The sequence below is a fragment of the Ictalurus furcatus genome, chromosome 29 (genome assembly GCF_023375685.1).
Source record: "Ictalurus furcatus strain D&B chromosome 29, Billie_1.0, whole genome shotgun sequence".
Lineage (NCBI taxonomy): Eukaryota > Metazoa > Chordata > Actinopteri > Siluriformes > Ictaluridae > Ictalurus > Ictalurus furcatus.
In genome coordinates, this window is record NC_071283.1 from 7816256 (window position 1) to 7843430 (window position 27175).

The 27175-nt window shown below is 39.2% G+C and overlaps 1 protein-coding gene across 5 annotated transcripts in view; it reads right to left on the bottom strand.

Annotated features, from left to right (window-relative positions):
• Positions 1-273: 273 nt before the first annotated feature.
• efemp1 (EGF containing fibulin extracellular matrix protein 1) overlaps positions 274-27175 on the bottom strand; it is a 35484-nt gene continuing 8582 nt past the window's right edge. For 2 of the 5 annotated variants that reach the window (XM_053619214.1, XM_053619213.1), the window contains exons 5-11: positions 16959-17081; positions 13892-14011; positions 7559-7678; positions 5128-5247; positions 3873-3996; positions 2468-2660; positions 274-1849 (exon numbers count right to left, since the gene is read on the bottom strand). In XM_053619214.1, the coding sequence (XP_053475189.1) occupies positions 1688-1849; positions 2468-2660; positions 3873-3996; positions 5128-5247; positions 7559-7678; positions 13892-14011; positions 16959-17081 (962 nt within the window). In that variant the 3' untranslated portion in view covers positions 274-1687. The remainder of the gene's footprint in view (positions 1850-2467; positions 2661-3872; positions 3997-5127; positions 5248-7558; positions 7679-13891; positions 14012-16958; positions 17082-27175) is intronic. The other 3 variants (XM_053619216.1, XM_053619215.1, XM_053619217.1) reach the window with 3 other exon arrangements.

A 27175-nucleotide genomic window follows, 5' to 3' on the forward strand; every position in this document is an offset into this window, starting at 1 on the left:
ATAAAATTAAATAAAAGCGCACAGAACGTTTCACCATTAGAGTCCATCATATCTTTATATGATTCATATATTTTTCTTAAATAACACCTTTTAAAACTACATTTATTGTTAGACTAATATTAGAGCCCTATCATACAGAGCTTCTGTTGTTTAATTCATCACCAAAATTCTGACCAATCCAATTTGAGAATTGTACAGTTCTGTGGTATAAATGAATATAGCAGACAATAAAAGCAATGACAGAATAAAAAAACCCAAAAAGAATACTCAGTATGAATCTTAAATATAACCTTTATTTCTTAAAACAATTATCTTCCTCTTCAGAGTACAAAAAAAAACATTCATGATTATGTATGAAATCAGTTTTAAATAAAGATTCCCGACTGCATAGAGCTTTTTTTAAACTGTGAATGGCACTGAATATACAAATATAGTTAGCTATTGCAGTTATTACTGTATTCATATATAAGGCACTGCATGTTAGACTTTGGAGATTGAAGTACATCTTCTACAAGGGTTACAATTAAAGACAAAATACCTTAAGGCTTGACATACGTAACCTGAAGTAGGTTATTCCCACTTCATCAGTGCTGCACGTACAATGGGTGGCTACATGACTACAAGACAACAACCTTCGTGCTTTTGCATGGATCATGACTACATACTGCATTCATCCATACAAATCTTCAAAGTACACACAATATTTGGCTGATTGATAGCTTGGACTGGGAACAGAGATTTTCTCCCCCAGGGTAACCTTACTGGAACTAATATAGATGGCCAAGTGCTTTCCACTGCATTAGTCCATTTAATCCCTTTGTGGGAAACACTCAAAAGCCCTGCCATACTGTGGCATTGCCATCATTTCCTGTCTATTTATTGTTCAAGGGCCATGTTGCCACTGAGACTAGCTACAAAGCAACACTCATAAATGAAAAGGAAATGAATCTAGATTTATTAAAGTGGCATCATCCAACCACATAAACAGTGCCTAACTCTCTCATCAACAGATGCTGCAAACACTCAAGTGGAGTTCAAAATACACTAGAACATAATGTTTTGTCCCCAAAATTGAAAATGATTTCACATCATTAATTGTGTTGTCCGAGAACATTTTAGTCAATATTGGGACAGAGCCACTGGACAGGGTTCAAGAAAGAAAGAAAAAAATTGCTGAGTTTAATTTGTGTCCGACTCACATTGGATAGCAAGGTCACACACTCACCACTTGGTGCTTATATTTAAATAAGAATTAACTGACGATCTGGGTCATGAACAAAATGGGCACCCACCCAATATGACATAAATTCTAATGATAAAGAAGACATTATACTGTTATACTGCGATACCTTTTATCACTAGCACCTAGCATCAATCCCTGTCTCTCTGGAACTTCCTTTGTCTCAGTGTCATAATATATCCTGTCAAACAAACACTTTCATTGTCAATACAAGTCTCTGGTTAGGTAAAGTCACATATGTCTTGGAAACTAACTGCTAATGGACCCCTTTTATATCAATTCATTATTAATATCAGACGTTCCAAAAGAACAACTGTACAGAACATAAAGAATAAAAAGAAAGACTCAACTTGCACAATTCATAGATTCTTGGCACTGTGATGGTAGGGAGCTAGAATGTAGCATATTGGATATGTTTAAACATGTGAAGAGGCAGTATAGCAGCCATTAGAAGGAGAACGGTCCCACGATGATGGTAAGCCGTAATAAGGAGCTGGTGCGATAGTTTGTGACAGTGTGGTGGGTGATCATCTCTAGATCGACGATTACCTCAAGAGGGCCCTCTAGGGACTTGGTCAACACCAACATTGCACTGACATTGTTGGAACGCTGTGAACATGGAAATATGGTCAGTTGCTTTATGATATTACATATTACCCATGCACTGAAGGAAAATGTACAAACTGTTTTTTAGGGATATGACCAAATACAAATACATTATTTGGATTGAACAGATAATGTGTTCTAAACTGATACAAATACAGATATGATTATTTGTTGTTTTCTATTAGAAATATATAATTGAGACTAGAGGTAAACATGAGGATTGGGATCTCACAGGGCACAACAAAAAAGTCATGCATACAGGAAGGTTTTACTTTCAGGCGGGCGAGCGGGCAAATATGAAGCTTGCAGGACAAATAACGACCAGACTCATTCATGTGAATGATGCACTTACAGTGATGCATTTACATCATGCATCCTTAGTAACTGCCTGGTCAGGGTTGTATTGGTTTAAACTGTGCTGCTAGTTTGTTTATATTTTGGGAAACAGACAGAACTGAATTTGTTGTGCAGCAAGCAGGATTAAATCAAAAAACAAACATTTTTGTTAAAAAAAAAAAGGTTTAGGTCACGCCTGTTTCAGGTTCAAAGCCGATTACAGATACAGATATGTGGATATTTGGAGTACTAAACAGATCCAGATAATGGCATTGTGTTACTCACCCTCAGGAAGAATTCTCCTCCCTCATTGCCAGCTCTGATCCTGAAGGTGTTGTGCGTATTACTATAGATGTTGGTGGCTTGGATCTGGAAAATGTCTGCTGGTACGGTACGGTCAGAGTGAATGTTCATGTACTTGTAGACAATGGACTGTGGCAGGCCCCGGCAGGCACTCGTGGAAGAACATACACACCGACTGGAAAGAAAAAGAAAACTCTTTCACAGAGAGAAAATAGCTGTGCTGTCCACCAAACGTCTAGAACTTTCCAAGGTATGATATAAGTAGAATCAGAGAATTGTATAGTACAGTGCTGTGCAAAGGTATTTGGATGAGGCATCCTGATGTCTTCTGGTTTTGTGTATATCTCATGCAAAATTGGTTCAGAAATTAAAACAAAATATAAGATAAAACAAAGACAACCTGAGTAAACACAAAATACAGGTTTTTTTTAATGATAATGCTATTTATTGAAGCAAAAATGTTATTCAGTACCAACTCGTACCTTCTATTAAAAATACGATTTAAACTCCATAAGATGTTTTATCCGGTTACTTATACAACACTTATGTATTATAGAAATTTATGAAATAAACCTCCTCTTGATATTTTCACAGAACAGAGTTTGCAGTGTGGTTTGCTTTGATTGCATCAATAATGAGGAAAAAATCCAGTCATTTTGTGTTAGATTAGACTTGTGATAATTAGTATCATGTGATATCAGATGATGGTATTGGAAAATTTTTTATGAGTGTGAGTATATATATATATATATATATATATATATATATATATATATATATATATATATATATATAGACAATTTGCACAATATATAATAATTCACAGCAAACATACAATCATTTAGAGTAAACATCAGCAGTTGGTATACGTAACTGCCGTGCAGTTGGCTGTTATATGCAAGTGTTAAATGTTAACTCATCCTACAAAGAATCAATATAGTACACTACATGGTCTAAAGTATGTGGACACCTGACCATAACACCCATATGTGGGTTTTCCGGAAGAGTTGGAAGCACATAATTGTATAGAATGTCTTTGTATGCTGAACAGATCTGTGGTGAATTGGAACAACAACTTCACCCCAGACCATCTCACCACACATCAGTGCTTAACCTCAGCGGGCAAATCCTCACATAGCTACATTCCAAAATGTAGTGTAAAGCCTTCCTGGAAGAGTGGAGGCTGTTATAACAGCAAACGGGGAACAACTCAACTCATTAATGCCCATGATTTTGGTATGGGATGTTCAGAATTCAGATCTCCACATACTATTATATAGTAATAATATAGTGTAATTCCAGTCTGTTAGAGCAGCTTGTCCTAGCACACAAAATCTTGGCCTTTACAAATGCATCTGGACGTAAGAATGTTGCCAGATGAACTTACTTTTCTGACGTGCGCACATAAGGCTCTTGACAGGGGTTTTTCGGGTAACAACGGAAGCCTCCGTAGTAGTTCCAGCATATCTCATCCTCACTGCATTTGTGGTCTGTTTCACACTCATTAATGTCTGAGATGAAATGGAGAGGAAAAATATCCATATATCACAGAAATTACACAAACTCTTTTATTCCTCTAGTTAAAGCCTTTGCATAGCGTACTTACTATTACTACCCAGAAGTTGACTATTTTCCAATAACAGCAATTTGCCAATAATTACAATTTTTAATGTATTAATTTATTAAACAGACATCTCTTTACAGAAAGCTTCACCATATCAATGATTATATGTTTTTCTTTAACAATTGGTTTTCATTAATATTTAGCCTTAGAGTGTTGGCCATAAAAGTAGCAGTGAATATTAGCTGTTGCTATAGAAACAATAAGGTATCAGAATGAACAAATGAAAATAAACCTGTGATTTGTCTCGCATCCAGCACTATCGTCTGACTTATGCTGTTATAGAAAATAATCCACATCTTCTGAATAATCACATTTGAGAATTCACTTTGGTATAAATATAACTGTAGCACCAGCAGGTAAAAATCCCAAACTATTGTTTAATAAATTTGTGCTAGTTTCCCAGGGTTTTTACTTTTAGTGTGTGTGTGTGTCTCCTTTAAATCAAGGCTCAGGCTTAATCTCTGCCTGGCACATCAGCCCATAGAGTCTTACTTACTAAACCCCTAGTCTCGCTTTACAGTAAAGAGGGATATTGGAAAACATGGGCTATCCCTAACCTTGCAGCTCAGGCAAACATGGAGTTTATTCAGGTACGCACACACACACACACACACACAGACAGAGAGATCAAACAGCTCTGCACCATCAAAGTACCCTCAGAACCGAAAGGAACTATTTCTGACACAGCAGTAGAGATTCATCAAGAGACTCTTACTCACTCTCCAACCTATTCACCTAACCCGTGGGAGAGGAAAAAATAACACTGTTCCTCATTTGAAAAAAATACCCCACAGACATAAATCTCCCTTTTGGGGGCTGAAACACTAACGCCTTGTATGTGCGCACCCCAAGCTTTCGCATTCTTTCCATGACAGTCTGGTTGAGAATACCGAGCCCATATTCCGTTATATATCTCCTTCGGCACTGACATGTCCAATTTTGATATGGATCCGAAATGGGCATGGAGGTTGGAGAGATAATCATATTTCAGTCCCAAAGAGAAGGAGGGGCCAAGTACCTTGACACGTTCTTGTTCCCTGGAGCTCATATCCATCAGGGCAAGTGCAGGAATATTCTCCAGGGCTGTTAACACAGGCATATTGACACATGTAGCGGGAGAAGGCACACTCATCAATGTCTGGAAACAAAACGAGAAAAGGAAGCCGTTTAGAACAGGCACAGCTACATACAGTATAACCTTATTACATCACGCTGGATATATAAATATAAGGGCAGCAAAGTTTCAAGCAGCAGCATCATTAAGATGTCAGGTAGACAGTATCCATCTACTGTACTACAACCCTAATTCCGGAAAAGTTGGGACAGTTTGGAAAATGCAAAAAAATAAATAAATAAATAAATAATGTGAAAATTCAGTTCACCCTGTACTATATCCAAAACACGTTATTAACACATTATTTAATGTTTTACTTTGTGAATTAAATTTATTTTAAAAAATATACACTCATTTCAAATCTGATGACTGCAACACACTCCAAAAAAGTTGGGACAGTCGACTGTTTACCATTGTGTAACATCACCTTTTCTTTTAATAACACTTAGTAAGCATTTGGGTGCTGAAAACACCAGTTGGTTAAGTTTAGCAAATGGAATTTTCCCCCATTCATCTATTATGCATTTCTTCAGCTGCACAGCAGTACAAGGCCTTCGTTGCCTTAGTTTGCACTTCATAATGTGCCACACATTCTCAATCGGAGACAGGTCAGTACTGCAGGAAAGCCATGCTAGCACCCGGACTCTCTGTTATCCGGGCAGAAAGTGGTTTGGTGTTGTCATGCTCTGGATGGCAGCATATGTTGCTCCAAAATGTGTACCTATCTTTCTGCATTAATGGTGCTCTCACAGATGTGCAAGTTACCCATGCCATGGGCCCTGACACACCCCCATACCATAACAGACGCTGGCTTTTGGACCTGACACTGATAACAGCTTGGATGGTCCTTTTCGTCTTCGGCCCGGAGAACACGAAAACACGCAGGACCACAAAACACGATTCCACTGTGCTACTGTCCACTGCGCTTCTGGACAGTGTTGATATATAGCTTCTGCTTTGCAAGCCTTAACTTGCATCTGAGGATGCAGCGGCAAGTGGTGTTGACAGACAAAGGTTTACCAAAGTATTCATATGGAATATGAATCTCTGAAGTAGAATTTCCCTCAGCTATTGACTTGAGCTTCTGCAAAGCATTCATAAATGATCCTCAGGGATGGCAGGATGATTTCCATCACCCCACCAATGACTGTAGTCCATTTTTACCCATTATACAGTACTAGGCATCCTATCAACATGCATTTCAAGTTTTCCTAAACAATTAGTTAACTATATAGAGCCAACATGAATAAGACATTTTAATTCTTAAATAAATTAAAATCTGATTGCAAAGAAGATGTTTAACTATGGTGCCACTGAGCGTCCTGCCGTGGTTATATCCCTCAATTATGTGCTCAGCAATCAGAAGTTTTTTTTTATTTTTATTTGAATTTAATTATAATTGTTATAAAATGCAACATCAAATGATAGCAGCCCATCATACTTGCTTTGCACCCCTATTACTTAGGTATGGCAGAAAAAGTTATGAAGATCCATGTACATAAAATTCCTTACTTACAATCCTTACTTTCAATGTTTAATTATTAATTATTAGGTTATGGCAAAAACAAAAAAAAGAGACAATTTGAGGTGTGTATGTTTTGTTTTATAGTGGTGCTTCACTTTACCATGTGAAGTGACTAGTGCCATGTATTCTGAACAATTTTGATACAGTTCTGAACAGAATAATAAAGCATAATTCTTTGTCCTGTTGTATATAAATATTCAGTTTTCATTGTAAACAAACAAAGTCATCCAGTTGCTAATCAGATAAGGGCGTAAATAGAAGATAAAATAAAATGTAAAAACACCATGCTTTTTGATCTAATGTCTCTAGATCGTGCTGTAGCTCGTCTCTGGTCTGATTAGCTTCACTGAACTATGGCCTGCTACTATATTTTTTCCAAGAATTTGATTTGGTCCACTGAAGTACGATATTATATGATAGGAGACATGATATTACATATTACAATGAAGGCGATATTATATGATAGATTGTCAGACTACTCTCCAAACATGGACCCAGTTTCCTGATATATATATATATATATATATATATATATATATATATATATATATATATATATATATATATATATATCAAACAGTGCTAACAACAGTGTGTGAAAAGACTAGCAGCTAGGAGCTAATAGTATAACTAGTAGTTATTTAGTAGTATAACTAGTAGTTAGTATACATTATTGAAGATTGTCAAATAATAGATGCTAGCCAGGCAGTTTGTCCTGGCGGTTAGTCTGGCTTTGGTAGCATGAAGATGAAATGCTAAGCATGGGATCGCGTTGAGCCAATGATATTGACAGCTAGAGGTCAGACCCACCTACACAGGAAACGGAGTCTGGTGCCAGCTCATAGCCCTGGCGACAGTGGCAGATAAAGGAGCCCATTAGGTTGTAGCACTGATGATCACACGGCTGACTCACTTGACACTCGTTCACATCTGAAACAAACATCATATCAGGTGGTCTTCAAACTGACATAATGCTGAGAGAAAGACAAATTAATATGAATATGAAAAATGCTGTGCAAACATGATGAGGCCCCAAAATCACAGTGTCTTTTTGCATGCACTGTATTGTATTCTTATATAATATTTTATTTTCAAGCATGAAACTGTCTTGTTTGCTTGAAATTATAAACAATGTCTAAAAATATTCTTCATGATACTTCCATGATAAGAAATATTTATAAACCAACCTAGAAATAAGCCCAGAACCAAAACACAAAGTATTGTATGCCCCTTCCAAAGATACACCCATCGTGACTATCACTGTAATACAAAACATTGCTGGTGTAATATTACTACAAATAAATATAATTAGAATGGGTAGACTAATACCCTGATACACAATATAATACAGTGATAAAGTATACAGTATTCTAGTATGAATTATTCCATGTAAAATGTGTTTTTTTATGATGATTTTTGAGTCACTTTGGTACATAAATGCATATATGCATCCATCCATCCATCCCTACCTATCCACCTACCTACATACATACATACATACATACATACATACATACATACTTAATTATCAAATTATCATGAATGTGGCATTTTTCAGCAATATTAAACCGACTATAATAAAGCACACATAGTGCATGGAACCAAATGCAACAGCACAACAACAGCATGATTTTAAGAAAAAAAAAAGACATAATGCTATGAAGAAGCAAGGCTGGGGCCGATTTCTTTCTAGTCCAGATTGTAGATACATGCACCCTATCAGTGACAGCTGTAACACATCATGAGCCATGATTAAGAAGGAGCATGTGAAATACAATTGCAGCGGTAATGAACACGAGCAATGTGGATTATTCACTCTATCATTCTTTTATTCAAAATGCCTTTGGAGCAGAAACTCAAATAGATACATTGTGTGGGATTTTCCATCAAAAGTATTGTGGTCACGGATTTAAAAACGATAAGCATGAATCAAACATTTAAAAACACATGTAAAAATATATTGTATAAAACTGAAAAATAAATGCAAAGTTATCAGAATAGCAAACAATGTGGACATGGATAAAAAAAATCATAAGCATGAATTATTTTTTTTTAAACGCATTTACAATTATATTGCACAAAATTGAAACATGAATTCACAGTTTTCTGAATCACACACAAAATCATGTTTACTTGGTTATATTACTTTGTTTTTGTGCTCTCTGACATTTTCTGCTCATGTTTTCTTTTTTTGAACTCATATGCTGTTTTTCCCTTTGCGCTGGTTTCCACATTCTCTGCTTGCTTTTCCAAATGTTGCAGTTCGAGTTTCATGTAAATCAGGGTGGGCTTTAGCATCGTCATTGGTCCACTACAGCTCCTCCTCTAACCAGTCAATCGAAGAGGGGAGTTTATGTCACTCCACTGCGACTCATGGCTGTTGTGTTCATAGACATACATAGATGCAGCGTTGGCCGCTGGATCGTAGGTCAGTGTAGGGGCCATACTGGTCTGGGCAACAGTAATAAGTCTCAGCTTATATTATAGTTTATATTACAAACTAAATTGCTGATAATTGAGATTTTCATCTATACTGCTGTTTTTCTGCAAACCGACTTTTATGACATGCTCTTCATTTCGGCTGAGTGACTGACATATTGTGAATCTTACTGTAGTTAGTTGGCTGGCTAACTTTTCTGACCTGGAGCACAAGAAAAGCTAAATGATGGGGCTGAAGACAGAAAAAGACATTTCCACAATGAAAAAAACTTTATGCACATTTCATGTACATTAAATTTGTCACGATTTCCTCGAGTCAGCGCTGCACTATTGCAGTGTGCTCAGAAAACCGAAGCGCATGCGTGTGCACGAGCCAGGTGTGTGAGCACTTAGCGAACGCACGCTTTTCGGTCTTTTATGACAGTGACTTTGTTTACATTGGACACTTGCTTTTGTTATGTTTATGTTCTGACTCCACCCTTGTTTTGTCATTGTTTGTTTCCGGAGTGTGTGGCATTATTGTTTTCAGCTGCCCGTGTTTAACCCATAATTACGTTTGTCATTTAAACCCCTCGATTCTCTGTGCAAATTGCATAGTATTGAGTTTATCTCCTTACCAAGTGGTTCTTTGTTTCTAGTTTCTCATTTTGATTCTTGTCATTGACCTTGTTTCTCGTTTGGATTCTAGCCTCGCCCCATGTATGCCTGTTTGTAGATCACCTGACCTTTTGCATGTTATTTGACTACGCTTTGGATTACTGTTTTGAATTTGTCTGCCTATCTCTCTAATAAAGTCTTTTACTGCAATTGCATCCTTCCTCAACTCCCTTACGTTCTGGAACGTGACATAATACTACGCCTTAACATGGATGCAGCGGGAAGACTGAGGACACGTCACGCTAAGCAAACCATCCCCACCTTGGATTCGATCCAGTTTCCGCAATGGACTTTCGTAGATCTCCCAGGTTTGATGGGTTTTTGGCTACCCTGAATATTTTCTGGTTGACTGCCAGATTTATTTCTCGAGCCTAATGGACCCCAAGCCCAGCGAGAAGCAATGGATAAGGTTCACTGTGTCACGGTTTTTTGGCTCACCCCGCCAGTGGACACAGCATCTAGCAGCCATGGGATCCAGGGGACTGGAGAATGTAACTCAGTTTGCAGAACTGTTCTTGAAGGAGTTTAGGCATCCAGGGCAGAGCAACAACCTGGATCAACTTTTGAGGGGAGTCAGTGTGACGAACAAGGCTGACCTGCTATTCCACACCTATTATGAGTGGATTGACAGGGCAGCCTCCACAGCTCAGCTTCAGGCCCCGGCCGATAGGGCAGTGGTGGAGGTGACACCGACCTGCAAGACTGAGGGCTGCAGTAATGAGGCCCAGCTACAGTGTCCCACATGCAGGAAACTTGGGATCCATGGATCATATTTCTGCTCTCGGGGATGTTTCAAGACCTGCTGGCGTCCTCACAAATGCCTCCACAAGAGAGCACCTGCTGAACTCCAGCCGGGGGTCAACATGGCGACCTCGGCTCCAAGGCTCCAGCTCGAGATCCACGAAGCAGTCTCACCTGCAGAGCTCCAGCCAGAGGTCGATGTGGCGACCTCATCTCCAGAGCTCCAACCTGAGTCCCACGAGGAGGTCTCATCTGCCGAGTTCCTGTCAGAGGTCAACGTGGAGACCTCTACTTCAGAGCTCCAGCTCGAGACCTATGAGGTGGTCTCACCTGCAGAGCTCCAACCAGAGGTTAATGTAGCGGCCTCATCTCCAGAGCTCCAAACTTAGACCCACAAAGTGGTCTCACCTGCAGAGCTCCAGCCGGAGGTCAACATGGCGACGTCACCTCCAGAGCTCCAACCTGAGACCCATGAGGTAGGCTCACCTGCAGAAGTCCAGCATGAGATCCACGAGGCAGTCTCATCTCGAGAGCTCCAGCAGAAAGTCAGGTTCCAGTCTGAGGTCAACGAGGTGACCTCCCAAGCCATGTTCCTGTCTGAGGTCAAAGAGACGACCTCCCAAGCCATTTTCCTGTCTGAGGTCGGAGAGACGACCTCTCAAGCAAAGTTTATGTCTGAGGTCGAAGAGACGACCTCCCAAGCCAAGTTCATGTACGAGGTCGAAGAGGCGACCTCTCAAGCCAAGTTCCTGTCAGAGTTCGAAGAGACGACCTCTCATGCCAAGTTCCTGTCAGAGGTCGAAGAGGCGACCTCTCAAGCTCAGTTCCTGTCTGAGGTCAAAGAGGCAACCTCTCAAGCCCAGTTCCTGTCTGAGGTCAAAGAGGCGACCTCTCAAGACCAGTTCCTGTCAGAGGTTGAAGAAACGACCTTTCAAGCCAAGTTCCTGTCCAAGGTCGAAGAGGAGACCTCTCAAGCCAAGTTCCTGTCCGAGATCGAAGAGGTGACCTCTCAAGCCAAGTTCATGTCAGAGGTCAAAGAGACGACCTCTCATGCCCAGTTCCTGTCAGAGGTCGAAGAAACGACCTTTCCATCCAAGTTCATGTCTGAGGTCGAAGAAGAGACCTCTCAAGCCAAGTTCCTGTCAGAGGTCAAAGAGATGACCTCTCACGCTCAGTTCCTGTCCGAGGTCGAAGAGGCGACCTCTCAAGCCAAGTTCATGTCAGAGGTCAAAGAGACGACTTCTCATGCCCAGTTCCTGTCAGAGGTCAAAGAGACGACCTCTGAAACTGAATCACATGTGCGTGCACGAACCAGGTGCGTGAGCGCTTAGCGAGCACATGCTTTTCGATCTTTTATGACAGTGACTTTGATGACATTGGACACATGCTTTTGTTATGGTTATGTTCTGACTCCGCCCCATTTTGTCATTGGTTCTTTCCAAAGTGTGTGGCATTATTTTTATCAGCTGCCTGTGTTTAACCCATGATTACGTTTGTCATTTAAACCCCTTGTGTCTCTGTGCAAATTGCGTAGTATTGACTTTATCTCCTTACCAAGCGATTCTTTGTTTCTCGTTTCAATTCTTGTTATTGACCTTGTTTCTTGTTTCTTGTTTGGATTCTAGCCTTGCCCTATGTATGCCTGTTTGTAGATCACCTGACCTCTTGCATGTTATTCGACTACGCTTTGAATTACTGTTTTGAATTTGTCTGCCTATCTCTCTAATAAAGTCTTTTACTAGAATTGCATCCATCCTCAACTCCCTTACGTTTTGGAACGTGACAAAATTATATTACATTAGGGACGTCTCAGCATTTATTAACCAGGAAAAATAAGTAAATCTAAGCTTGACAAGCATTTATGACAATTAATAATTTTCCAAGACTAACTTTCAAGATTCTAAGTAACTGGAGACAACTTTTTTTTGTACTCCACATAGATCATAAACCATTGAAATCATTTGGGAAATGTACACGTTATTGCTCTTTTTATCCAGAAAAACTGCAGCTCCCCTGTTTACTTCTATTTGTTAATAGGGCAGTCTTGCCTGGATCAATATGGTGGCAGCGTTGACCTATCGTAGCAACGGGCCAGTGTGGCGTCTATGTATGTCTACGAACACAACAGCCATGAGTCGCAGTGGAGTGACATAAACTCCCCTCTTCGATTGACTGGTTAGAGGAGGAGCTGTAGTGGACCAATGACGATGCTAAAGCCCACCCTGATTTACATGAAACTCGAACTGCAACATTTGGAAAAGCAAGCAGAGAATGTGGAAACCAGCGCGAAGGGAAAAACAGCGTTTGAGTTCAAAAAAAGAAAACATGAGCAGAAAATGTCAGAGAGCACAAAAACAGAGTAATATAACCAAGGAAACATGATTTTATGTGCGTTTCAGAAAACTGTGAATTCATGTTTCAGATTTGTGCAATATAATTGTAAATGCATTTTTAAAAAAATTATTTACGCATATGATTTATCAATCCGTGACCACATTGTTTGCTATTCTGATAACTTTGCATTTATTTTTCAGTTTTATACAATATATTTTTACGTGTTTTTAAATGTTTGATTCACACTAATCATTTTTAAACCCGTGACCGCAATACTTTTGACGGAAAATAAATCCCATAACATTGAGCACACATTGTACAACCAGAGTACAAAGTACAAAATCTAAATTGTTTCTTTTTTTTTTTTTTTGAAGAGGTTACTTTTCTGTTTGCATTTATCAGCACTAATAATTTAATTGTAGGTCTCCTATCTAATATAATGACCAGCTGTCACTGCTGAGCAGTGTACTCTTTTTTTTCTGTGTGGTCCAGCTGAGATGTTTAAAGTTGTTATTAGTGTGTTGGTGGAACCTGATTAGTAAAACCAGTCTACAAAGTATCTCTCTTTCTCTCACTCTCTCTCTCTCTCTCTCTCTCTCTCTCTCTGAGCATAATCACTATTTAACACCTCTGTTTTGCTTCTTTCCATCTCTAGTGTGCTAGAGAAAAAGTTTTGTTTTTTTTTTTTGTTTTTTTTTTTTTTAAAGTTGGCCAAAAGTTACTAACAGATGTCCTAAGAGTGTAAACAATTGGCATTTGGATGAAATTCTAAATATTAGAGAAGTGCTTTTTGTTCTTTATTTATACGTACATTTTATACTAAATCGTCTCTTCTTGGGGTCTTTGGACAATGAAGAAAATTTTGAGAAGTATCTCTACCTCTCTTTTTCCCCTCACACATTTTTACAAGGTGACCCTAGCTTAACACACTGTTTGTGTACAGAATCAGATTCACTGGATTGGATCACTCACCCACACAGCTGTGGTTGTTGCTGGCAAGCTGGTAGCCACTGTTACACTCGCAGTAGTAGGATCCTGGGACATTCACACATCTGTGCATGCAGTAGTGTGACATGAGGCACTCATCTCTATCTGTGGATACACACACAAACATGTTGTGTTGACAGTGTTCCCCACTGTCAACACAACTCTGCCTAGTTTTGCCTGTTTGCTCAGCACCTGATCCTGTGCCTGTTTTTTGATTACGTTTTTGCCTATTGATTTGGATTTGTCCACCTGTGTCTTTAATAAAAGCTTTAACTGCACTTGCATCCATCTCCAAACCACGTTACATGACAGAACACCTTGCGTACAACATGGATGCAGCAGGAGAAAAAGGAATGGCACGCCAGGATCTTTGATTCCATGCGATTTCCCTAGTGGCTGAACCTGCATGTTCCAGCTCCCACTGAGGGCGTTGAAAGCCCACTGAAGAGATTTTTCCTCCAGTGGCAATTTTATTTTGAGAGCCTGGTGAACTCCAAGTCCAACGAGAGACAGTAGCTAGTGTTCAAGTTATCCCGGTTCATCAGTCTGGCTCGCCAATGGCCTCATGAGTGTGATCTATGGGAAGGGAATATAATTTAGAAATTTTTTTGGGGAGGGCCAGCCTGACAGACAAACATGCGAGGCCGTTCACGACCTACTATAAGAAGGCTGACAGGGTGGCCTCCACATCTCCAGAGCTCCAACTTGAAACCCACGAGGTGGTTTCTCCTTCAGAGCTCCAGCCGGAGATCAATATGGTGACCTCATCTCCAGAGCTCCAGCCTGAGACCCACAAGGTGGTCTCCCCTGCAGAGCTCCAGCCAGAGGTCAATGCCATGACCTCATCTCTAGAGCTCCAGTGTGAGATCAATGAAGTGGTCTATCCAGCCATGATCCTGATAGAGGTCTATGAGGTGACCTCTCAGGTTCAGTTCCATTTAGAGGTTGACAGCACAGCCTGCGAAGTCCTGTTCATGCCAGAGACCAACAAGATGGACTAACAAGTCCTGTACTGTACCTGCTAGAGGCCGACAAGAAGGCCCACCAAGCCATGCTCCAGTCAGAGGCCGACGAGACAGCTCACTAAGCCATGTTCCAGTCAGAGGCAGACGAGAAGGTCCACCAAGCTTTGCTCACGCCTGAGAACGATGAGATGGCTCGCCAAGCCAGGTTCCCACCTAAGAACTATGACAATCATGTCTCAACCCAGCCATCTGACCCCGGTGAGCCTGTTGCCGACTCATTGCCTGCTTTCCACTTGTATGCCCCATTATTAAGACAGTGTCTGCCTCGGGACTATAAGTTCAGTGTGGACATTTTGCCCAGAGGGCCAGGACTGCCAGGTGAGAGAGAGGGGGACTCTGTCACGGATTTCCTGCCTGAAGTACAACAGCACGAGCTTCCAGGTTTGCACTGACTGTGTTTATTTTTGACACGTGTTTTGTTTTGGTTTCTGTCCTGTCTCTGCCCCTATTATGCCATTGGTTGTTGCTTTTGTCATCAGCTGTTCTAGTTTCCCTTATTAATTACGTTGCATATTTAAACCCCTCCTGTGTCTTTGTTCAAGGTGAAGTATCATGTTTTGCCATGAGGGCCATACTAAGCCTTTGTTCTTTGTCCTCGTTTCCCAGTGTTTTGATCCTGCTCTCGTCCTCATTTCCTTATTTCTCGTCTCTGCCTAGTTTTGCACATTTGCTCATCGCCTGACCCTGTGAATGTTTTTTGATTAGGATTTTTCCTATCGATTTGGATTTGTCTTTAACTGCCTTGTATCCGTCTCCAGCCCACGTTACATGACAACCACAGCACTGTAGATGTTGATTAACTTTCCATAAGAGCATCTCTTACAATAGTGTTGGCTGTAATTCAAATGACAGGTTTATATTAATCCAACTGTTCACATACCTTATCATTTCTATAGTAATAGCTAACTCACTGGGATTTGCATAGTGGATGATCACATAATCTAATGCTAATCTGCTGTTATTTATGCAATTATAAACCTATAATTGTTGATATGTTGAAGCTTTCAGTAACGAGACGTTTATTTCGCATTTAAGAAAGGAGTCTCTAGTGTTAGACTTTGTAACAGTTTCCTACCATGGTAAAGTCTTTAAATTCTTTGAAATTCTGATCTAGTGTCTAATATTCATCTCAAGCCCAAAATCTTCATTGTATAACAAAAACAAAAAAATGAGCCTTGGTTTTCCAATACTTTCATAGGGGACTGTACCTTTCCTAGTAATTTCACTGTAGTTACTGGTATAATTGATAGTATGTAGTATGCTATAGAACTACTAATAAGTCAAGAGTTAAAACAAAAGGATTTGGAGAAATATGTTATTGCAAGCAACTCAAAGATGTACACTGCCTAATATTGTGGGCAAACATCCCTTGTGTAAATTAATTACAGTGAATTATTAATTACTATTGTTGTCTGACCAAGTGTTCATGACTCTGTTAGCATAATTATCTGCCACCATTACAAAAGTCTCATAATGACTCTCACAGTTATCTAGAATTATGCGAAAGAGTTTACAGTGTCATATTTGACACAAACTTGTAAGCTAGGTTGCCCAAACAGCACAAAGAGCTGACATTAGCAGTCTAGCAAGCTAACATATACTCACTAGTTAAAACATTTGATCACTTTTACTGTGTGTATTTTTATTACCCTATCTGGTGATAGTTGGTGTAACATGTACTTAGCATTGAGTTTAGTAGGGCAATTCCAAAACTTATTAGCAAAGTCTATTGCAGGTGTCAAACAGGGCAAAACAAGCAAGAGTGTTTCATGTTTATGAAACACAAAATTAGAAATGTGAAACTATGAATGTGGAACACTGGAAAACATAACTAGGGAATAAGGTTCAGAATTGATGCTAAATAACATTAAAATTTCAGAATCACATGGCAGGAATTACCAATCTAATCAAGGAGAAACAAAGAGCAGGTGAACACATCATGGAAACAGATCAGTGTCAGTAAGTGGGTGGTGAAAGAGCCAAAACAGAAACCATCTAAATGCAATTTACAAAAGCAGGATTCTCACCCACACACTGGTCACCATTCTTCTGGTAACCTGGTGGACACTGGCACAGGAAAGATCCTCGGGTGTTATAACAGGTCTGACCCGCACTGCATGTGTGCCTTCCTGTATTACACTCATCTATGTCTGTGCATGCACACACACACACACACACACACACACACACAAAACAATATATGTTAAATAATATTTAGCCATTCACCATGGTGTATTTACTAGGCATCACAGTGGCGCCAGGGGACGCATTGTCGGGAACAGCTCCGAGGCCCTGAGCTCAGGTGCAGATTTTAATATACAGTGTAATCTTAGACAGACTATGGTAAGAATTTCTTCAACTCATACTTTATGTTGTATGGTGTACCTCTTTTAAGTCCATACAAGATGGGAAATGCTAGCTTAATTCTTGGTTCTTAGATCTCAGTACATTCTATACAGATTCTGTAATATATTAACAACATATTGCAATAGATTCCATTTTCATGTGGATAGCAGATCAGCGTTTTCCAGCCCATAGAGGGGTGTGGTGGGACGTTCGATGAGGCTGATCATATTTCTCCCTAGTGGTTGCTTGACTGTGTGCGGAGGCTTCTGAGGTTATCCGTCATGCTTCAATGAAGATTAATATCATTTTCTATGAAGCTGGCCAAGATACAAGTCCACGCACATGTTCTTACATGCATACAGTATAGATACATATACATTAAAAAAAGGGTTACACGCAAACACACAAATCAACTTTCAGTGTTTCATCAAAAAATGGAAATGGAAACACCAGAAATTTCCAACGTTTTGACACTAGGCTGAGGCAAAAACATAAGATTATGTATGTAACCATTGTTCCGACCATAACCTCCCAAAATTATCAAAGGTCCCCCCATGTCAAGTTGTCAAAGTTTTTCCTCTGGCCCTTCTCATAGAGCCAAGTCACCAAAGTGTCTTGGTAGTCCTCTGCTTATTTGGAGAACCTTGTTCACATAAGGAACCTTCTGTTTTAGAACTGGTGGAGACGGCATATCACAATAATAGGCTGCTACCCCCTGAAAATACTAAACAACGCTCAAAAATAGTACTAGTACAATCAAGAATTGAGATTGAGATAGGAATTGCTGATACTGCTCTCTATTGAGCATGAGAATTCCTCAACTCACCACAGAGCATACTAGTTGCAATACAGCAACATACAGTGTGTAAAATCTGGTCAAGGTGAGATGGTGAGACATGGTGACACTTCACTTACTGCCACCCAGGAGGTAGCCATAGTACACATCAAATAACATTTAATGGAAGAAGGTTCCTCTTTACCTCTGTTCAAGTAAAAGTCGATGCAATCACATCCTTTACTCAGTAAGCTAACCTGTCTTTAGACTGCAGAGCGCCTTTATGGTGTTCTCTAAACACACAAATATCTGGTCAGTGGTAATCATCCCGAAATACCTCTCGAGAGCTCTCATTGGAACCAGGGTTTGGGGACCTGGGCACATTCTTATCTATCACCAGATTGATACTATCATTTTATTCATGTGCTGAGATGCCAGTATCTTTGTCAGGAAAGGTGAGTGCAGCCTCTGTGTTTGAACTCTGGCCTCCAATGCTGACACTGTATAAGGGCGATGTGTGGCCACTTGGAATTTCATGACCTCATCCGTAATTGAGATGGCTCTGTCTTCTTCCATGCAAAAGACATTTACATTTCTTAGCTGTGAGAATGGGGTTGATTCCACCTCCCTTTTTTGGAATTGATATCTTAAAAAGAACCAGCCAGTTTAACCATTTAACAGTTTAACCTAAAGCTAGATGGCATGGGTCTCACACCTTTGTGGGGTGGACCCCCATGTTTAGTGGTAAATTGTAGGCACTGGTCTGATGTTTTCAAGTTCCAGCATTTTAGTTGCAGAGGCTAGCCACTCATCAACCACATATTTTTGTATATGATTTTGGTGAATTGTGCCTTGCAAATGCATCCATGCTCTGATTTGGCAGAATCATTTTAGAGTTCTGGGCTGGCTCAGAGGTAACAATGTGACACCAATGTGGCCCTGCACAGTTTTATCCAATCACTGGTGCTGTTTCTGAAACCCAACTTTGAGGGAATAGTGTGATAAGGGTGCCTAAAGGTAACCTGCTGCCTCAAATGTCTGGTTCATGTTTTCAACAGAAGAATGGTGATGAATTGGTTCCTCTTGAGCTTGTCCACAAAAGACCTGTCCAGGTTGTAGTAGCAGGTGGGAGAGTGTGTCATCAGGCACCAGCAACTGTTTTTGAGCCAACCAAATTTGCCTTGTTACCTACAGTAACAAGCTACCATACTCTGCTGCTATGGCTCCCATTGCATGGAGTGCTGACTCCAGTGGTGGTGATTCTGTACCCATACCAGACACACAGTATACTCTTACTTTCATGTAAAGAGCAGGACTAATTAAACATTCTGTGGGAGTGGGTGGGATTTATCAAGAATGTCTGTGGGAATAGGAGGGATTGGTCAGAATTAATTTAGAAGTTGGTGGGGATGGGATTAAATATAGTCCCACATACACCTCTAGCTTCAAATGCACTAAAGTGTGCTGTAGCAAAATCAAGTTTAGTATACTTCAGTGAACAAGATTTTCACTTTCGGAAAAGAGTATGAGTATAAATAATAAGTCAAACACTACCATTACCATCACCCAAGGTGTGGATCAACACACTCTCATTTCACAGTGCAGCTTTACAAACAACAAATAGACTTATTGGACAAAAACAAGGGATTAAGGTGTTTTGAACTGAATTAAATCAACTTCCTCAACAGGGAAGCAAACAGATGTTTCACATAAAAATGACGTACAACGTGTGTCTCCTTGACAATCTGCATTTGTCTGAATGTCTTTTTATTAGTCTTTTTATTAGTCCATCAAAATACATTTTCACAGTCTGCAGAACATTTGAATAGAAACATAGCTGATGCATAGTGAGTGCATTTTCACTCAGCACAGGAAGTGGGATCTAATCCTACAAAGCCTTTTCCATGTACACTTTGCAAAGGTCATCAGAAATCTGCAAACCTAGAAAGCTCAAGCCAGTAAATGTTTCCATTTAGACGTCACATACTTTCTGAAGTCAACAATGAGACCCTTATTGTAATGAGATGTCAGTGAATGGAGCAAGTGCCATCATGTGATGATATGTTATATTTGCTTATGTAGTCAAAACAAGACCTGTAGGAGTAAAAAATGAACGAAGATGAAAAATGTTCTGCTTAAATACAAAATAACTGTGGTGTTGAAAAATATATGGCATTAGTATAAAAGAAGATGTAATACCAAATGTATAAACATGCTATTTTAGACCTAGTTAGATTTATATTTCCAGCATAACTAACATATAGAAACTGGAATATAAAATAGCCAGACTTCTACAAAAGTAAATATATGCTCTTCCTAAGTACAAATAATGATGAAAAGACTGTACAGCAAAAGTTCACACTTAATCGATATCACTAGGATGAATACCAGTAAGTAAACTGAACTCGTGTTTTTTATTCCTGCACACTCACCTGCTTCATTCCTTGGCCTGAGTTCAAAGTGCAATGAAAACTGCTCATGTTACACTGGAGCTTCTAAAACTCTCAAGTTCTCAGACCAAACACTCTGGATAAATTGCTGATATACTTGTTGAGACGAGTGAAAAAATGCATTCCAATGTCAACATAAAAAGTTACTTTGAGATTAAATAGAAAAAAAGGGATTGCGGTGTTGGTAGTCTACATTAAGAAGGATGAACTGCAAAAGATTAAAGGTGACTTTGTCATCTTCCATAATGTTAGTGTTCAGATATTACAGAATAGTAACCAAGATAACTTACACAATGAACGTGCAAGATTAACCTGAAAAACCTCCTGAACATAATTTAAAACCTCATTTACCCTACCCTAACCTAACCTTACTTTACCTTGCCTAAGGCAACCTAACCTAATGTAGGCTATGGAAACCTAATATAGCATAATCTAGTACCACAACCTAGACTTTCATTAAGCAGTCTTGCACTTTTGATCTTCAAACATGGCTAAAAACCTACTGCCTTTACAGAAAGAGGTCATCTTACATTACACACAGTAAACACTCATATTTACTTTCCACTAACATTTTCAAACAAAATGGTACTAACTTTTAAAGACATGATGAAACTGGTGTATGGATGTCCTTCTGTGTAATTGTAATGTAATTTGGTCATTTATTGGACAATGTGTATCTAGCCTATTTACTTTTAGTTTCTCCAAAGGCATGTTGGGTTGTTGATAGTACAATCAAATGAAACTATTGGATCTATAACACTGAGATCACTGGAGACTTTGGTTTAACCATGTTTCATTTACTTATATGGTCTTTCAATCTGGCTCTTGCTTCTCTGTCTTTCTTTTATAATGTGAGCTGCTTCTATAAGTAACTGTATCAGGTCCTCAATCAAAGAAATTGTCACAGTCCTATCCATGCTCTCATATGTTCAACAAGATCTTGGGTGATCTACAGTTACCCACCCTGTGTAGCAAAGACCTAACAAATGGGCTAATTGTTTTCTAAACACTATTCTAGCTGTACTTCATTAGACTGGAAATATATCAGACGAGATGGAGTCACTTCTACAGCAAACTACACATCATGTAAAACTATATTAGGAGAATATTTATTTTGTTTTAATAGAAGATTATCAATGTTATATCACTTATATGGTACAGTGTTCAGTGTTTCAAAGGGTCTTATCCTGCGCAAATTAGCCTAAAATTAACAACGTAAAACTAATATTTTTTTTGTTTTAGCTACAGAAAAGATGACTAGTTGATAATCTTTTGAATGACCAGTCGACTAGTTAAAGTTAATATGTTAAAAGTTAATATCCCCTACATGGCATGTTACAACAAACACAGAAATTAAAATGGTTTATTAGAACGCATGTGGCGGTGTCTGAAATCAGCTATATCAGCTATATCATTTAACAGTGGCAAGGGGCACAGCAGCATGGCAAACACACACACACACACACACACACACACACACACACACACACACACACACACAGTGTGTGAGAGTGATGTCATATTTTTGGCCACTGGCCCCACCTGGAGTCTTAAGTCTGAGTAAACAGAACTCAAAGCCCCACTTGGTCCTCGTTCCATTTGCGCCTCCCAAAAGCTCCCAAACCTGGGCTGACCTCCCACTCGGCCACCAGGAGAGAGGAGGAAAAGAGAGGAGGGAAGTGCTCGGATAGCGTGAGCAAGCCCTGTGAATGTTTGTGGAAAAAGTGAAGAGTATTCTCTCTCCCCCAATTTGTTCCTTTCCCTTTTTTTCTAGAGCTAATGTTTAATTTAATCAATTCAGTTGTTTAAATGACATGGATAAATTCTACTCTTTCTTACTTTGTCTCAGCCATTAAGCTATTAATACAATGTCCTTTTTAAAAAGAATTGTTAAAACATATGCCACTTTATTAGGAACATCATACTAATACTGGGTTGCACACCCCCCCCCCCCCCATTTGCTCTTAGTACAGCCTCAATTCTTCATGGCATGAATTCAACAACGTGTTGGAAACATTCCTTTAAGATTTTTGGTCCTTGTTGACATGATTGCATAACATTTGTCAGCTGCACATTCATGCTGTGAATCTTCCGTTCTACCACATCCCAAAGGCACTGTATTGCATTCTATTGCATTCAGTATGAAGTAGCCATTATAAGATGGGTAAATTGTGGCCATAAAGGAATGCACATAGCCAGTAACAAAACACAAATAAATTGTGGCATTCACTCCATGCTCGATTAGTATTGAGGGGCCCAGTGTTTGCCAAGAAAACAGTTAACACAAGGCAGGTTGGATCAATGTATTCATGCTGTTGACACCAAATTCTGACCCAAAAGTCTTCAATAAATATACAACTGTCTAGTTTCATTAAGCCTGTGTCCATTGTGTTCTCTGTTTCCTGTTCTTGGCTGACAGGAGTGGAACCTGATGTGTTTGTAGCCCGACCACCTCAAGATTCAATGTGCTGTGCATTCTGAGATGCTTTTCTGCTCACTGTGGTTGTAACGAGTGGTTATTTGAGTTACCTCCTCGGACCACTCTCATCAAAAGGCATTTCCACCTGCAGAACTGCTGCTCACTGGATGTTTCTTGCACAATTCTAGACACTGTTTTGCATGAAAATCCCAGGCAATCAGCAGTTTCTAAAATACTCATTCTAGCCCATCTGGCACCATCAACCTTGCCACGGTCAAAGTCACTGAGATTTTTTCCCCCATTCTGATGTTTGTTGTGAACATTAACTGAAGCTCTTGACCTGTCTCTGAATGATTTTATACATTGCATTCCTGCCACATAATTGGCTTATTAGATATGAGCAGGTGTGTATGTGTTCCTATTAAAGTAGCCAGTGAGAATATAGTACTGTTCAGTTAAATGTATTGTCTGTAATGTAGTTGACAGCAAATAAGCAAAAAGAAGCCAACCTACGGCCAACAACCTGCATGCTACAATATTTAAAATAGTAAAATCAGTAGCTCTGATGAAGGTAGTTTAAATGTATTTACTGATGATCCTAGTGTGGTGAGTCATAAGTAACTTCCTCTGCAGTACAACTGTCAATCTGCACTTTGACACTCCCAGTTGCCCTATGGTTTTAAACACATCCGTTTACACTGTAATGGAATTCAGAGGATATCCAGCTGCCCTGTGTACTTTTCTCCATGAAACCTCAAACCTCATGCCAATTGTTTTTTTGGCTACAACACCATTGTAATGTTCTTTTTTTCCCACCAGATATGCACTGACATGAAAGAACTAGCTGTATTCGCCGCACTGGGGGGCATTTGGTTTGTGTTTTCACTGAACTATTGCAATGGAAAAAGGGATATTGTCCAAAAAATGACTTGAGTCATCTTATTTACACAATTTCTTCAATAGCGCAACTATTCCCTGGAAAAATGAGCAGGGACAAAATATCTGAAGTTAACAACATTTCACATCACTTTACATGCCGGTCATGTATTAGCCTTAAGGGGATACTTTAACGAGAACCTTAAACACCTTTAAAAGTGTTAGCACTCTACATGACAAAGCAGATACAACTCCTAAAGGTGTATTAACAGGATATTTTATGGCACGTGCTGAGCTGCTACACATGATTAGGGGAAACAAAACTTTTGTGTTGCATCATGAAACCATTTGCCTTCTTTCCTACTCCCAGAGATCTGATCTCTTCAGATTTTCAATTCTTTTATTTGGCTTTTAGTGACAGATAAGGCTTCCCAACTATGGCCTTTACTAAGCAACAGTGAAGATCAATTTCAAAGTGAAAACAGAAATCTTTCCCTGGCGCCACTACAGAAATGCTTCTTTCCAGTTCATGACCTAAAATAAAATCAGGTCCAGAGCATCTCAGATGGACAAGAAGAATTAACATTCCGAATGATCCACGGTCTGTTGACCTTTTCCTGGCCAGTGGAATTTTTGGGATGCTTTGATGCTTCACTGATCTACATGAGCAGTTCATATACAAATGCCTTCTATCAACCAAATGAAACTGACTTCAATTTGCGTCTTGGGAAAAACAGATAGCCATCATATTGGAGACCCATATGAGAACAATTAGCGAACACATTTATGTCAAGTGATTGGTGATGATTTTTTTGGCACGATTTTCAAAAGATCTTCAAAGTCTTGTTTCTGTTATATCATATTTAGTAGAAAATATATTTATGTGACAAATCTGTTGCCATTTAGATACAAGTAGAGACCAGAGTGTAACCTTCATACATAGATGGATGAATGTCATACCAAACCTTAAGCCATCACAGAGGTCAGCATCATCTTAACCACACCAGAGGCTTGCATTAAGGCCCAGGTTACACTGAGAAACTCAAGGAGGAATCCAGACTCGACAGATATCAGAAACTGTCAAAACATTCAGAGAAAGGTTAGGAAAAGTACCAGGGACATCACTGCTGTTTTGAGTATAAAAGAAATGCTCTGTTCTTGACATAATTAATATCCAGGCTTGATTATGGCAGAACAGATATCCAATTAAATTGGATGTAGATTTAATGATAATGAGCCTTTATTAATCACATATACACTACAGCAAAAGTCGTTTCTTTGCATACCCCAGTATATCAGGTAGCCAGAGTCAGTCATGATACAATGCCAATGACACAGAGAGGGTTAAGGGCCTTGCTCAAGGGCACAACAGTGGCAGCTTGGCAGTGCTGGGGCTTGAACCCCCGACATTCCGATTAGTTACCCAGAGCCTTAACCACCAAGCCACCACTGCCCCTTTAGGGATTTAGGGCCCTAATGAGCAAGGCAGTGGCCAACAGCGGCATGGAAAAACTCCCTGAGACAACATGACGTAGAAACCTTCAAAGGGACCAGACTCTAAAGAAAACCCATCTCCTGTGTGACACTGTGCTTGTGATTATAAAAGATATAAAAGATATATTTATAATGCTGTATTCACAAAGTGTTTCAGCTGTTTATGGGATAGTGTGGTTTTTAACTTGTGACCTTAAGAAAAATGGGAGGACTAAACCATAACACTTCTACTTAATGTAACACTAACATTTCATGTAATCACAGGTACTAATACTACTATCCATAATGGTGGTTCTTTCCTTCTATCCTCTTACAAATACTTGTGTTGCAATACCTTCAAAACTGAATTAGATCATAACACAGGCCAACAACCAGTAAACATGCTAACAGCAGGTGGGTGGTGCTGTCAAGAATGAACAATACATACAGCACAGTTAACTAGAAAGTTCTTGGACCCTTTGACTCCAAACTATTCAACATGGAAGCTCTTCTTGAAAGAGCAGGGCATACTGCACGGTTCTTTTGACCCAATGCCAGATTTGTTGGTTTGGTTGGCCAGATGACTCTGGCACAGCACTGAGGAAGAGAAAGATCAACAATTTCTCACATGCAGGGGCAGGAAACAGCTGGATTCCGGCAAACACAGCCCAATAATAACAACAACACTGAACACTTACACGCAGAATCCTATTCTACTCATAGGGCCTTTCTTTCCACCATTATTAGAAATCATTATTATTATCATGTCATGGAACATGAAAATATGCAATACAACATTGTAGTTAGCCAAAGAACACGGACAGAATAGAGACAATAGAGACAATTGTTTAAAGAGGATATTCAAGACATTCAGAATAAAAAAAAATAAATAAAAAAAAACAGATACAGAGAGGGCTCACTTGACAACTTGGTTTGTTTATTTCTGGAAATAGCTTTGATATAATATTGCTACATTTGGCCATTTGTTGCAATATGAATAATTATGCTTGTCACTATTGTTTGATATTTCATATTTGCTGATGGCTAGCTCTTAGGCTAAACTAACATCTGAGGTGAGCTGTCATGCTCCTTCAAAATCGTTAACTATTTTGATCACTTTGAAACCACAATTGAACAGGTTAAGGAAAAATAGAAAATAGGGCGTAGTGTTTTGTCTTGCTACACTACTTGTCACTGGAAAAGCTACATTATTTTGAAAATAGCTGAGCTACTGACATATTTAATATATATAATAATTGCATGTGGTCATTATATGATATTCATCTCTGCAGGGGAAGTGTTAACTTAGCTTTTTTTCTATCATTATTTTCTTTTCAGTAAATAATTTTGTACCTTCAAAGCAAACATTTCTGAAAAATAAACAATGATGACACCTGATCTCATGGAATTTCTTCAGACAGTTAGCTTCCTCTTTTGGAAATTGAGTCACTCCACCACATGGTCTGAAAGTGCTAATGAATCAAAGTAGTAATTGTCTGCCAAGGGAAAAATTGCCTTTTTGTTTATCTAGAGCTGACCTAGTTAAATCATAACCATAAGCACTATAGGAGATACAGCAAAACCAATGCCAGAGCAGAGAGACACCAAATATTTACCCACCAAATCTGTTTCTGGTCATGACCTCAACATTCTTTGAGATTATAAATTGATGTGATAGTTATCTTTGTGATGACTCATTTCTTCCGTGCTTTTGTGCAAATGGGAAAAAAATTTTCCATAACCTGTTGCTCATAAGCCTCTCTTAAAAGCTCAGTGTGGTAGTCTGTGCTAAAAGAAAAAAGAGCTAATTTGCATTTGTCATGGCAGTAACACAACAGCAAACTCAAAGATCTTAAAGATCACTTGGCTTCAGAAGTGACAAATGTTAAACAAGTAACAAATATT